The sequence below is a fragment of the Phoxinus phoxinus genome, assembly GCF_949152265.1.
Source record: "Phoxinus phoxinus genome assembly, chromosome: 15".
Taxonomy (NCBI): Eukaryota; Metazoa; Chordata; class Actinopteri; order Cypriniformes; family Leuciscidae; genus Phoxinus; species Phoxinus phoxinus.
In genome coordinates this window covers 4,119,484-4,134,831 of record NC_136890.1, presented here as the reverse complement: position 1 = coordinate 4,134,831, position 15,348 = coordinate 4,119,484, and the positions used below count along the sequence as shown (strand labels likewise).

The 15,348-nt window shown below is 38.5% G+C and overlaps 1 protein-coding gene across 2 annotated transcripts in view; it reads right to left on the bottom strand.

Moving 5' to 3' along the window:
• vps13a (vacuolar protein sorting 13 homolog A) overlaps positions 1-15,348 on the bottom strand; it is a 99,433-nt gene that overhangs the window by 37,525 nt on the left and 46,560 nt on the right. The window contains exons 41-53 of one of the 2 annotated variants that reach the window (XM_079638352.1): positions 14,916-15,017; positions 14,683-14,835; positions 13,586-13,844; positions 12,531-12,691; positions 11,655-11,758; positions 10,448-10,733; positions 8,723-9,130; positions 8,543-8,647; positions 7,267-7,413; positions 5,314-5,445; positions 5,095-5,228; positions 1,371-1,457; positions 12-138 (exon numbers count right to left, since the gene is read on the bottom strand). In XM_079638352.1, the coding sequence (XP_079494478.1) occupies positions 12-138; positions 1,371-1,457; positions 5,095-5,228; positions 5,314-5,445; positions 7,267-7,413; positions 8,543-8,647; positions 8,723-9,130; positions 10,448-10,733; positions 11,655-11,758; positions 12,531-12,691; positions 13,586-13,844; positions 14,683-14,835; positions 14,916-15,017 (2,205 nt within the window). The remainder of the gene's footprint in view (positions 1-11; positions 139-1,370; positions 1,458-5,094; positions 5,229-5,313; positions 5,446-7,266; positions 7,414-8,542; positions 8,648-8,722; positions 9,131-10,447; positions 10,734-11,654; positions 11,759-12,530; positions 12,692-13,585; positions 13,845-14,682; positions 14,836-14,915; positions 15,018-15,348) is intronic. The other variant, XM_079638353.1, reaches the window with a different exon arrangement.

Genomic DNA, 15,348 nt, shown 5'->3' with positions numbered 1-15,348 from the left:
ATAGTTCTCACCTCTTCACTCTTCAGCTCTCCTTTGAACTTTCCCCATTTCCAGCTCAGGATTCTTGAGCCGGTGGGTTCAGCCCAAGTGTAGTAGACGGCCTGTCCTGGACCCAGCTCATCCATTTCTGTCTGAGAGCTGCCAGAGTCACAGCATTAGTTCAGACTGACTTACACATGACCAAACATCACACAAAAAAATTACAACAAAGTTTAACAAACTCTGTACAGAACAATAAAAACAAAAATCAAAGTGAAATGTGAAAAAACACAACCGCCAAAAGGTTTGGGGTACTTTTTATTTATTTATAGCAAATTCATACTTTTATAATAATAAACATGTCAGTTAAGACATTTATAATGTTACAAAAGATTATGAATTCAAATAAACTTTACATTAATAATTTGAAAGAAATTATGACGGTTTCCACAAAAATATTGTAACTGTTTTCAACATCAAATCATAATGATTTCTGAAGGATCATGTGACTCTGAAGACTGGAGTAATGATGCTGAAAATTCAGCTTTGATGACTGGAATAAATTGCATTTAAAAAAATATTCAAATAGAAAACAGTTATTTTAAATGGTGATAATATTTCACAATATTACAGTTTTTACTGTATTTTTTATAAAAATAAATGCAGCTTTGATGAGCAGAAGAGACTGCTTAATAAATAAATAAAAAATTACAGAGCCCAAACTTTTGAACGGTAGTGTGTATTGGAAAAAATAAAATAAAAGACAAAAAAGATTATTTTATGCAACAGAGTTTAAGTTTGTGTAGACTATATGAATGTGAGACACTTTCACAAGTTACACTTTATCATTTGAGAGATAAAGTTGGCGGTGCAGCCACAGCAGCCAGGAGCTCACAGGTGTTTATAGCATATAGAAACCACAGAAATATCAGAGATTTACACTTCATACACAGCACAGGCAGTTCGACTTCCCTTTAACAGCAGCCAGTCACAATAATTAAGTGTCCAAAGAGAGAGAAAAGGGGAAATGATTCATGCTCTGTACTTCTCATCAGAAAATGTTCCACTAAGACACAATACAGTTCAGTTGTTAGCAAACGGAGATGAAGCTGTAAGCACAGAAACTGGAAGAAAGTTGGCTAATTTCCTTTTCCTGTCCACAAAATAAAATCATCAGAAGAGAAAGAAGATGAGCGCAAGGTTCAGTTCAGACTCCAACCTTAAAAGCTGTGGAAGGAAAATAAGTTAGAGAAGAAAATAGTATAAATTTCAGAGTCGTGAAGGATCTCCCTTCACCAGATCCTGCGTAAGATTGCAAGGAAGAGAAATAGTTTCATGCGTCTCAGCCAATATCACTTTATCTGTGTGAGTGTTTATGTGTGTGTGTGTACCAGAGGGAATCGGTCTCTTCCCCCAGTGATAAAGAGATATCCAGTATCTCATTCTGAACCCAAGTAGAACATTTCCGCTTCTTGGTGCTACAAGGGAAAGAAACATAAAACCAAACAAAACAGACAATTAAAGCGATTTAAAAAAACTCATACAGACTGTAGCGTAAAGTTTCAGCGGACGAGCGCTTGGGTTTCATTTTCACTGCATTAACAACAGATTCAAACTCTGGAAAGTAGACAAGACAATAACAAGTATGAAAAAACAATGAAGGAAAAAAACGGGAAAAAAAAACAAAAACTTGTTTTAAAGTTTTTTTTTAGATATATTAAATAAGGTTTAGATGTCTGAGTGAAAATGTAATTATCATTAAAATTATTACTGTAACTGCCCTACAATAAGCTTTATAGCCATTTCTGTCAAGATCATATTTTTAAAACACAGCTGAGCTGTGACGTCATATGAGGGAGACGTGCCAACAAAGTTCTATTCAAGTATGGAGAGTTTTGAGTCTGAGGAGATGCAAAATCCCCCTCAAACCTATACGATGGCCCACAGCCATACAATTTTGAGCCTCCCAGGCGGGAGACAGATGAGGAGCCAAACAGAAATGGGTCCCACTTTATATTAAGTGGCTTTAAGTACTATGTACTTACATTGAAATTAATAATTTGATACAATGGACTTATTGTGTACATGTTTTTACATTGTACTTATATTTTTTAAATACCTGCATGTAATTACAGCTGTAATTAATGTATGTAATTACATTTGTAATTACACTGTTGACTCTTCCCTTATACCTTAACCCAGCCTTAAACTTAACCATACCAGCCTTAAACTTAACCATACCAGCACACCTGTCCCTAACCTTACCCGTATCACACCGCAATAGCAGCAAACGTGTTTTACAATAAAACATGAACACAATAAGTACATTGTACTTATTTTTCGATGTAAGTACATAGCCACTTAATATAAAGTGGGACCCAGAAAGGTAAATAATTCCTATCGAAGAAACATAAATATCTGGTGTGAAGAGAACCAGTGGAGAGTTGGTCAGGTGTCTGGTAAGTATACACTCTAAAAAATGCTGGGTTGTTTCAACCCAATTTTGGGTAAAATATGGACAAACCCAGCCGTTGGGTTAAATTTTTACATTACATTTTTAACCCAATGTTTGGGTCTGTCCATATTTTACCCAAAATTGGGTTGAAACAACCCAGCATTTTTTAGAGTGTAGGCATAACTTAGAGGTGGAACGGTACATGTATTTTCGTATTGAACCGAAACGGTACGGGCGTCACGGTTCGGTGCATGAATATACACGGAGAATACACGGTATAAAAATAAATAAAACTCATATTTCAAATTTAAAAATGAAAATTAATTCATGCGGAACTACTGTTATACGCGGGTTATTTAGAGACACGTAATCTGTAACTCCGCCTTAGCTCTGAAGCTCCGTGGCTATAATGAACAGGCTGCGGTGTCAAGATTGCAATGCTGGAATATGTTGGTTTGTGTGTGTGTGTGTGTGTGTGTGTGTGTGTGTGTGTGTGTGTGTGTGTGTGTGTGTGTGTGTGTGTGTGTGTGTGTGTGTGTGTGTGTGTGTGTTGGAGAGAGAGAGGGGCGCGATCGACTGCTTCTACTACAGTAGCATACACCGTAGGCACCGCATCAGCTAACGTTACCAGTCTCACTCGGGTTTTAAATCCCATTTTATAACTCATGAGATCTTCAACCGCGTAGTCCTTCTCAGTGAAATGGGCGCTGCACATGACCGAAGTCTTGGATACCGAAGCAGCACTGAAGTCAGCGCGTTTGGTCCGAACAAAGTTGACCCAGGCACGGAACACAGACCTGCTTTTTGGGAAAAAGTGGACTCTGTGACCGGTTTTAACGGTGTTTTTGCACCCAGCACAAACGCAGTAATTCACCATCGTGAAAATACGCCTGCGTATACTAACTACCTAACTTAAATAAATAAATGTCCTAATCACTAATTCTCTCGCTCTATCACTCGTACAATTATCAACACAACTCAGCGAGCTGGGGAGACGTCTCCCTCATATGATGTCAAACGATTCGTTTGGGGGGAGGGTCAGTTTTAAGGGAGGACTGAAAATAACGAACTTTTTCATCTTATATTCTGCCTTTAGGTATCGAAAAACATACAAAACAATACATCAACTTGTTAAACCTGTATTTCCCCTAACTATTTTGTGTTAATCATAATTACAAATTTAACCTGAAATACACACTTTAAAATTCAGTTGAAGGTTCTACTGACTAATCCTGTCTATTCAATGGCATTTTTAACTCATTTTGCAAATGGAGAAATATAAACAAAAATATAATTTAAATGTTCTTTTTATTTATTGTTATATTTAAGTATATTTTAAAACATGTATTAAATAAACTTGTCAATTTAGTTACATTTTTAACTATATATTCTATATACTGAAAACCTTTTCACAATATTCTAATTTTGAATTTGGGGTTTTCATAAGCTGTAAGCCATAATCATCAAAATTATGACAAATAAAGGCTTGAAATATCTCACTTTGCATATAATGAGTCTATATAATATATTAGTTTCATCTTTTAAGTTGAATTACTGAAATAAATGAACTTTTGCACCATATTCAAATTTTTCGAGTTCCTGTAAACATACAGTAGTACATGACGAACAGGGCCAAAAACAACTGAGCCAGGACCATCAGACAATCCTTATTGTTGTCCCAGACGCTGTCTTTAAAGTCCCACTCCGATCATATTTTGAGCTATTTTTAAACATTCCCAGTGGTCTTTAAATTATGATTATGCCATTTTTAGCCAAAATCTCAAAACCTGTGCTGTTTTCTGGGACTTCGCTTCAGCAGAGCGGCAGTAGCTCATTAGCAATTCGCCTCTGCGTTGTGGGCGGAGCCGTTGGCACGGAGACGACCCTCCCTCTCCCCGTTGCTGAGAGCTCTGATCACCGAACATTATTTCACTCCGAGACGTCGCGGTAAAAAACAGCTCGACTTCGCCTCGATATTTCATCCCTCCCACAGTGATCAATAAGGACATATTTAGTATCAGTGGATTGCTCGGAATTTTGGGATTATTATGATGCTAATGTCACCGCTCTATCTGAAAAACTGACTGACTCTCTCACGAGTGATGGGCTTGACACACGAGGGGACAAACGACTGCGACAGGCGAAACTCGACGGTGAAAGTGACTTAGTGTTACAGTATGTGTTCCAATTTCAGCGCCACTATCGGAGCTCTGTTCACAATGACATGCAATGGCTTGTGTGTGTGTATCTGACCCTGCTGCTGAGTAAAATTAAACACAAAACACAACTTCAAAAAAGCCCCTGTAAAACGCATTACATTACATTATAATCTACATCGCTTTAACACAGATGAAGTTAAGTTAACAGAGAGTTAACTTTTTTAACTAACTAGCCCCGCCCAGTGGAGTTACTACGTCACAACTCCAGTCTATTTTAGCTGGCATTTTAGCATCTGCTACTGATTCACAGTCATTTGAATGTAGAAATACTCAGAAATACAACTTAGAGCTTATTTTTCTCAAGATATGTTCTCTAACATCAGAAAAATGCCACAAGAACATGTTAACACCTAGAAAAACATGATTTTCATCGGAGTGGGTCTTTAAGCTCTGGAGTACGTTGAGCTTGGATCTTGCACATGATGAGTGTGTGTTTCTCACCTCTGATGGAACTGCAGCGTCTCGTCTTTAGTGTGGTTGATGAGGAGGAATGGAGCGGCACCATCGTGGTAATCAGAGAAGCGGATCACAGCCGAATGTTCTGTCAGGTTCACGTCCACAATAATACCACCCAACTACAACCGAGAGGGAACAAGAGAGGGATGAGTTGAGGGGGAGTGTGTTTGTGTCTCTCAGTCTGTGTGGGAAACACGAACTCACAGTTTTGTCCAGGTGCAGCAACAGGCAGTTCTCTGGTTGGTGGAAGTCAAAAGCTTGCGGAGATGATTGACAGCCCTCCACTTTCACTGTGAGTTTCTTTGAGTCTTTTTCTGGCCAGAATGAAGCGGCAGCCTAAGGAGCAGACAGATAAATATTATATATATATAAATATATAGTCAAACCTAAATTTATTCAGACACCTTCAATATTTCTCACATTATCACAGACAGTTAATTCGCTATAGTTTAGAAAATGGTCCAAAACAGTGTGACAAGAACTCAGAGTTATCAAATCAGTTGATATTTCACTGGTTTTGTCCATCCTTCTGTTACGGCGCTGATCCACTTGCCCGTGCGACACTTCTGTCGCGCCGCACTTCACTTTATTCCTATGTGTGACGTCAAGCGACTTTGACGCGCTCGCAAAGCATTCCGGGAAGGTGGCGCTTCATTTGAAAAAATGCCGCGCGTCAAAAAGCTGGCCGATGCCCATCTTTATGCAAATGAATTCCGTTGAACGCGAGGCGTCTATCCAATAGAAGCATGCACATGGAGACGGAGGGAAGTCTCTCGCGGGTCCTTTGTTTTTGACTGGCCGCTGGCTCAAAACCACGCCCATAGCGGTAAACTAGAAGAACGCCCATCAACGTTCACATGTGGGGAGGCGTTGCGACACCACACGACATTCGTGTCGGACAAGTGGATCAGTACCGTATGTGTGACGTCAAGCGACTTTGACGCGCCCGCAAAGCATTCCGGGAAGGCGGCGCTTCATTTGAAAAAATGCCGCGCGTCAAAAAGCTGGCCGATGCCCATCTTTAAGCAAATTAATTCTGTTGAACGCGACGCGGCTATCCAATAGAAGCAAGCACATGGAGACGGGGGGGGGGGGGGGGGGGGGGAGTCTCTCACGGGTCCTTTGTTCTAGACTGGCCGCTGGCTCAAAACCACGCTTATAGCGGTAAACTAGAGGAACGCCCATCAACGTACAAGTGTAGGGAGGCGTCGCGACACCACGCGACAGTCGTGTCGGACAAGTGGATCAGTACCGTGAGACTGTCTCACAGATGAATTATGTTGAATATCTGTCAGCTGTTAAATTTACCTACACAATTGACCCTTCGCAGGGAGCTTGATTGACAGGTGATCTGACCAATCATACTTCGTCAGGAGAGTTAGTAGATTAACATGGGAGGATTTGAACTTGAGAAGCGGAGTGTACTGACGCCTTTCCGCGGTTAAAACAACATTCCTTCTGATGTTCATTCATGTTTATTTGATGCTATAAATTATAGAAGGAAGAGATGATCGGTTCACGAGCGGCTTTATCTGAGTCTACAGCGATCTGACAGACACATTAAAGAGCCACAAAACGGTATTTATTGTTTAAATTTCTTTAAAAAAAGGACCAAATTTGAAAGTTGAGACTGTTTAATATCAAAAGTAACCTGGTCTGTCCTGTACAGTGTGTTGTCAGTGTCCTCTCTGCTCCGCGATGTATTTTTCACTGCGTGAGAACATGAGCGTAGCCTGTCGGACCTAGAGTCAGTAACTAAAGTGGGGCGGGTCTTTGCAAACGGTCAATTAGATAATACCAATTAAGCTCAACCAATCACCAAGCAATGTTTCCATTTTGTTCAGTCTGTGGTGTAAAAAGGTCACATTAGCAATTAAAGAAAAAACACTTTAGCAAAACATGGTCAGGTCAAAGTGTCTGAATCATTTTTGGTCCCAAAGTTTTACTGGTGGTCACTGTATGAAGAATTATTGGGTATAATATGTCACAGTTTACTTTATTTAGCTATCCTCACTTACATAAATGAACTAAAGTGTCCTGCACACACTAGTAAAAAAAAAGTCAGAAATTATATCTGATGTCTAAATAATTTTTGGTATATCACAATTCCGAGAATTATGAGCATTTCTCTGGTTAGAAGCAGCTTTGTCCCCTGACCTGTCCGGGCAGCGCCTTAGGCCAGAGCTCGGGACCCTCCTCACAGACCTGGATCACATGCTTGGTTCTGTTCACCAGCATGTAGAACGGCAGGAACGTCACCAACCGTGTCAAACTGAAGCTGGATGCATCGATCTTCACTCCCACCTACCATCACAACACACATTACTCAACACACATTACTCAACAAACATTCAGCTTAAGTCACTGTGGCATTTGAAATCCATTTTCATTTTTGTAATCTGACATATTTCTGAGAGAAAAAGATTCAACATTCAATGGGGGAAATATGTAGGATGAGACTTGACTATCCATTGGGAATTGATTAGATTGTGACAGTGGTGATCAATCCAGTGTTATTTTAGAATTATTTATATACTATTATATTATTCATTAATTTTTTTATTTGAATATTATTTGTATTATTATTATTAAAATTATTTTAATTTTTATTATTTTTTACGTGCTTATGTAAATTTTATATTTCTATTTAGCTTTAATTTATTGTTTCAGATTTAGTAAAAGTATTGTTATTATTTAAACTTCAACTTATTTTATTTTAGTTAGTTGCCAAGGCAGCATATCTAATTTTCATTTAAGCTTTTCCTTTTAAAATTTATTTTTAAATAGATTTCAGCTTTATATATATTAACAATATTTTTTTCATTAGTTTAAGCTAACAATAACAACACTGCATCAATCTCCAAAACAATTTATTAGGATTTATTTTAAGTTAACAATTTTGTATGATTTTTTTCCTTAAAAATAAATAAATAAAATGGTCCATAAAGTTTTCCATATATATATACATATAATATATGTGTGTGTGTCTATATACATATATTTATACACAATATATATATATATACATACATACACACACACATATATTTATACATATATATAAATATGTGTGTGTGTGTGTGTGTGTGTGTGTGTGTGTGTGTGTGTGTGTGTGTGTGTGTGTGTGTGTGTATATACACTTTTTTCCCGGGTTAATGGACGAGCACATTTTTGAGAATTAAACAAAATCAATAATTGAAAATCAATCAAAAAAGTGATTCGCCGATTTAATCGAAAGGTGGGGTTTCCATTCCTGTGGCTGGCATATTAAATGTGATTTTTCCCTTTTATTTTTCACAAAATGGTCCATCTCCTCCATTAAACTGTCTATAGTAAGACAATGAACATTAAATTAAAGTAAATAAGGTCAATTTTGACTTAATTTTGATTGTAATGTATTAAAAAGTGATGGTTGCAACGAAAGACTGGTCACCATGTAATCCTTCTGTTTGCCTTTGCATTTGACGTCACCATAACTCCCGACGGTGTCAATAGAGAAGTCGTCTGATAGTTCACTATCGGAAATCATCAAGCGAATCTGAAAACGACAGAATGAGAAGTTAGATAACTGATCAATAAAACCGCAGAATGTTCACTTGACATTCTTCCCAACCTTGTTCTGCAGGAAGTTGCGTGGCTTGAAGGAGAAGAGGAGGGGCATGTCGTAATCCTTCGGGTGTTTGCGATGGAGGTCATCTGCCTTGTACTGCAACAGTCTGCCTGTCTTATTCACCATCCAGTACGGCGAGTGAATGGCCACCACCACCTGACCCTCCTCCTTCTTAACATGGACAGCAATGTCTAACTCCGGCCTCGCATCCGGCTCCTCTTCTGATCCCAGCGAGTGGAATTTGATGAAGCTGATCTCTTCATGGTCGCTGCAGAGACTGTAATGGGACTCCCAGTCCTGCTGCAGGTATCCCAGAAGCCTCAGCTCCAGAGAGGAGAAATCCATGATGGCGGTGTGGATCTGGGAGGAGTGGCCCTCTTTAAGTGGGGAAGAGGGGAAATCTCCATTGCCCTGCAAAAACAAACGTTTTTCACAATATGTAACTATAAATTATATTTTTTTTAATAAAAAAAATGTAATGTTTTTGGCCTTTATTGGATAGGACAGTAGAGATTTTGACAGGAAAGCTTAGGGTAGAGAGAGAGAGAGGAACAGGATCGGCAAAGGACCTCGAGCTGGGAATCGAACTAGGGTCGAGCAGTTGCGCTATATGTCGGCGTGCTAACCACAAGGCTATCGGCGCCGACAATATGTTACTATATATTTAATACCTGTTACATGGCTGAAAGTAATATTTTTTAATTTCAGAGAGTCTTTGTTGCGTTCCCAAATACAAATTATTAGCGACTCAAACAGACAGAACTGGCAGAGAAGCATTTACTTGTGAATCGAAACTGAAAATGAACAGTGTTGTGCTTAACTCTGAAACATGCAGCGATTCAGAGTCATAGACTGTACATAAGGACGTAGTGTTCGTGACGTCACCCGTAGGTTTCTAAAGAGCATTTTTGGGCAAAGAAATGGGCAAAGAGGCGGATTAGCTAAGGTGACGTGATGCTAACCACCTGCAATCCACCTGTCACTCAAGTGGCCACGCCCACACTTATGCAGAAAGGCTTAATATATTTTAAACGGATTAGTTATAAAAAAAATTCACCCCCTCACAGCTGTCATGAAGGGCAAAATTAGCTATATAGACCAAAACCACTTTTTTGTGCACACACACACACACCCCTGATAAATGCTAAAAAAGGGAAAATTAGCATGCACAATTAAAATATCCAATATCAGCCAATTTTTATCCAATATCAACTGATCTAGAAATTAAAATACAGGTGAAACTGGAAAAATGTGAATATGGTGCAAAAGTTCATTTATTTCAGTAATTCAACTTAAAAGCTGAAACTAATATATTATATAGACTCATTATTTGACTCAAAGTGAGATATTTCAAGCCTTTATTTGTTATAATTTTGATGATTATGGCTTACAGTTTATGAAAAGCCCAAATTCAAAATATTGTGAAAAGGTTTTCATAAGCTGTAAGCCATAATCATCAAAATTATAACAAATAAAGGCTTGAAATATCTCACTTTGCATGTAATGAGTCTATATAATATATTAGTTTCACCTTTTAAGTTGAATTACTGAAATAAATGAACTTTTGCACCATATTCGAATTTTGAGTTTCACCTGAATCTCTAATATAGGCAAGAAAAACTACATGGAACCGTTACAGTGGGAATCTGCAATAAAAGATAATATCTGTGCCAGGCCAAACTACAGCATACCCGTCTCAGTGCACCGCTACTATAAGAGCTCTTGTACCTTCAGCTTGAAGGTGATGGGGTACGGCAGAAGGTTTCGGAGGAGAACCGTGGGCCACAGGTGCAGGACGATGGGCTTGTCAAACTCCTCCTCGGTGCTGTGGGACATCACAGCGTCTGGAAGAGGAACCATGTTGACCTTCAGCATCTGTGCGCGGTCTTCATGATGATAGCAGTTCTTCTCCAGACACTCTCCGGGCTTCTGAATCACCTCCTTATAAGAGAAACCATCGGAGCGCTCGTACTGATCCTGGCCTTCAGTTACAGGCTGCAGACTCAGTTCGGCTCTGAAAACAACCAACACACATTGGAAAACGGAAAGCTTATTGGTTTAAAGTGCCCCTATTGTGCCATTTTAAAGGCTCCTAATTTTGTCTCCTAAAAGAGGTTTACATGCATCCAAGGACAAAAAAAACACTACTTTTCTCATAATTTACGTTTCAGCATCAGCTCTTTTCTCACAGTGTCTGAAATGGTTCAATAAAGGATTCAGTCTCTCTAAACTCCTCCTTTCCGAGAGTTGCTCTGCTCTGATTGGTCAGATGCTCCAGTGTGTTGTGATTGGTCGAACGCTTAAAGAGCGTTTCGGAAACCAAATGCCCATTATCATATCTGAATTTCAGCTCTGGATCTTTCGAAGCACATGATAGGTTCGCGTAACCATGTTCATGATCAGACATAATGCTGTATAATGCACATACAGTTAGCGGAGTTGTTCAGAAGCGACACCAAGGATGAAGAGTTCAGTGTTGTGGAAAAAGATCGGGAGCTTGGTGAACTTGTTGGACTCGCTGGCTAATGTTAATTTAGCCTATTCAGCCTCCCAGGTATATGTTCTGTGTGCGATTGTATCGCTGAATAACTGTTAATGTGTTACGCTAACACACCGGACACCTTCAGCCTGTTGTTCTGTGTGCTGTTGTGCAGCTGAATAACCTTTCCAGATTAAATGTCTGTTCATGGTCTTGGATTTTGTGAAATAAATTTCTAAATAAATTCCGCGACTTATAGTCCGGAAAATACATGTAATGTTGGTTTATCGTGCAGCCCTAGACTCAACTGTTTGTGTGTGTGTGTGTGTGTGTGTGTGTGTGTCCTTCATTAAAAAAGACATTTAGCTGCAGCCAAGTGACTTTACGTGGCTCAACATTTGCTACTCTGCGACCCACAGGAAACCTCTGCTTTAAAGAGTCACATCTGACACTGACCTGTACGAGCCGAGCGGCACACAGAACTCTTCTGTTGGCAGAGAGATGCCCAGACACTCAGATCCTTCATAAACACGGATCGGCACCGAAAAGTGATTGATAATCTAGAAAAAGCAAGAAAAAGCAATGACCTCATGAACAATACTATGGAAGGCATTTTCTGTCAATTTTAAATATATCAATTAAATGATAAAAATGAAAACTAAAACCAGATTAACCATTACATTAAATGAAATTATTTTATTTTAATTTTCACTGGCAATGCATCATCCCTGTCAAATTGAAAAAAAAAAATGCAATTGGTGATTTGACGTTTCATTTTCACTACAATCTCGAGGCAAGACTGCCAATATTAAAAAAGAAAAGGCAAACATGAAAAATAAATGGCGGTAACACTTTATTTTGAAGTACACTTAAGTACAGTCTTGATACACTTTATTTTACGTAGCTTATCCCTGTGTAATATTATGTAATTTGTTACATTGTGTAGTACTAAGTACTTTCTTATATAGTTACATTGTACCAAGTCGGTAACACATATGTAACTGACCCGGCTTGTTACATGTGTGTAACAGTAGCTGCCTATTACATGTGTGTAATTACAATGTGTAAGTACAGGCTGTTCCATAACTTAATTACATGTTAAGTACATGTAGTTACATGTTATTACAACATCTACTACTAAGTACTTAATTATGTAATTACTCTGTATCACGGGCACCGTTTATTTATTAAATTCAACCCGCCAAAGGGGCTATTAGGAGTGACTGTTACACGCCACTGCTGAAATACACACACATTTGGTGGGTTCGTGGGTGTTAATGTCAAGCCCTGGGTGTCTAGAATAATATGTGTGTTTTTGAAATAACATCCAACCTGGAAAGGAGAGCGGATCTTGACATATTTGCTCCCCTCGACAGTGTAAATCTGACAGACAAAGAAGCGAGTGACACCCGAGTCCCGGTGCATGACACTGTACATGCCCCGTCCCGTTTTGATCAGTGGGATCACGCTTGCGGTAGTGTGGCCAACCGGAGCTGGAGAAGAGGAAAAAGAAAAAGGAATTCAATTGTTTTTGTCTAGAAATTTTGCAGAATGCAACAATAAAAAAAAAGTCCCCCTGTGGTACAAATCAAGCTTTTTCCAGTGTTTTTAATATGCTTTAAGACAATCCATGTGTAAGTTCATAAGTCGACAGCATTGCTGAGTATTTTCTGCTTAAAACTGCAGTGAACCAAAGACAGTCTCAAAAACACGGTTTGAAATCGCTGGTGTTTCTGACGTCACAAACTACCTAACCAATCAGATCAACGTGTGATCGTCAACCAGTCGATCTCTGAGCTGTTGAGTTACATTCAAGTTATTTTAAGGCATGAAGGAATTTTTTTCAAGGAAAAAACACTTAAATATGTCATTTTGGTGATCAAAGGTGAGTTTTAAGGGATAGAATTATTGACTACAGGGGGACTTTAAGATGCTCATTACATATTTAATAATAAATAAATAAAAACAAACTATTTTTATTATTTATTTGACAAATTATAATTTAGAAAAAAAAAAAAATATCAGAAATTTCAACAGATTAATGTGGTTTTAATTATTTTTAGTTATTTGCCACTTGACAGTGTGACAATTGATACCTATATCCAATCTTAAAAAAATGGCATCGATGGTTCTATTAGAACCTTTAACATCCATGGAATGTTTCAACTGTAAAAAAGATCCTTTAAAATTATTTAAACGTTCTTTACACTAAGAACTTTTTTTTATTTTTAGAACTGTTGACTAAAAGGTTCTTAGTGGAACCCAAAATGGTTCTTCTATAGCATTGCTGCAAAAAAAAAAACTTTGGAAAACTTTATTTGTTTAGAGTGTACTAGTGATTTCGTGAGATGTATTCAGAAAGGGCACGGGTTGTAACGCAGTCTTACTGGGCTGGATGTAGTTTTTGGCGCTGAGGCTGGTCATGGCGGAGAACTGATCACTGGACTCAGCGCTGAGTGTGTAGTGCATATTCAGGCTCTCTCCGTCCTGGAGCTCCACCTCACGATTCTTTGACTCTTTACCGACGGGTCGAAACACTTCGCTGTGCAGCACCGACACCGCCAAACCCAAGTGATTCTTCACCACAAACGGAGCCTGGTCCGTCTGGAAGCACTCGGCGGTCTGTTTAGCAGCCTCTGCAAATGCCTGGACAACCAAACAGAAGAAACCACTCATCTGTAAATCCATGCATTTTATCTGTACCAGAAAGACATCTCTTTTCAACCTCTTTTCAAGAATAGTTCAGAATTAAAATTCCTCTAAGATGTCATCTAAGATGTTCATGTCTTTCTTTCTTCAGTCGAAAAGAAATTAAGGTTTTTGAGGAAAACGTTCCAGGATGTTTCTCCATATAGTGACTTCAATGGTCCAACGGGTTGAAGGTCCAGATGTGAGTTTCAGTGCAGCTTCAAAGTCTCGACACGATCCCAGCCGAGGAATAAGAGTCTTATCTAGACAAACCAGCGGCCATTTTATAACAAAAATAAACATTTATATGCCTTTTTAAACAGCACTTACAAAAAATAAAATAATAATGTCAGATGATTTTGAAGTTGGAGGAGAAAATTAGATGTTTTTCGTCCTACTCTAAATTTTTTTAACCGGAACACGCGTGACCTTTCAACGGGATTACGTAATGTGTGGCGCATCACAGCTAGTGCAAGATGAGCATTTGAGGTTAAAAAGTATATAAATGTTTATTTTTATTAGAAAATGTCCGCTGGTTTGTCTAGATAAGACTCTTATTCCTCGGCTGGGATCGTGTCGAGACTTTGAAACTCACATCTGGACCTTCAGCCCGTTGGACCCCATTGAAGTCACTATATGGAGAAACATCCTGGAACGTTTTCCTCAAAAACCTTCATTTCTTTTCGACTGAAGAAAGACAGACATGAACATCTTAGATGAAGTGGGGGAGAGCAAACTATCAGGAAACTTTAATTCTGAAGTGAACTAAATCACTGGAATCATCTCGTTCTCGTACCGTTCCCAGATTGCTGAGCATGTGAAGGCCACACTTGGTAAGGGTGACGTTAAGCTGGTCTTTACTCGTGAAGCTGATGACCGTTTTATAATCAGGCACAGTGCCGTCCACCTCATCAGATACCCCAGAATATGCTACTGGTTTCTTCTTCATCTGTAGAGATAATATTATGTATCATAAGAACTCATGAAAAGTGATTTTAATAACAGATTAGGCCTGAAATGAAAGGTAACCTTCAGTAAAAGAGTCCATGGTCTGAAGCCATCTTTTTCCTCATCGTCCAGCGGCTCCAACAGCGGCTCCCACAAACCCATCATCTCATTATAATAATTCACCTACAGGAAACAAACACCCTGTTATTGGACACTAAAATCTTCACAAAAATAGTTTCAAATCATTTATCCAGCATACTTTAAATATTGCAGAAGCTAGCTAGCAATGCCACAGAACAATGACAATAAACTTGGACACAATAAACTTGGGCAAAGATTAATCGCATCCAAAATAAAAGTTTGTGTTTACATAATATATGTGTGTGTACTGTGTATAATTATTTTGTATATATAAATACACACATATACATGTATATATTTAAGAAATATTTGCATATACACTGTATATATATTTTATACATACATTATATTATATATAACAATTTTTTCTTAA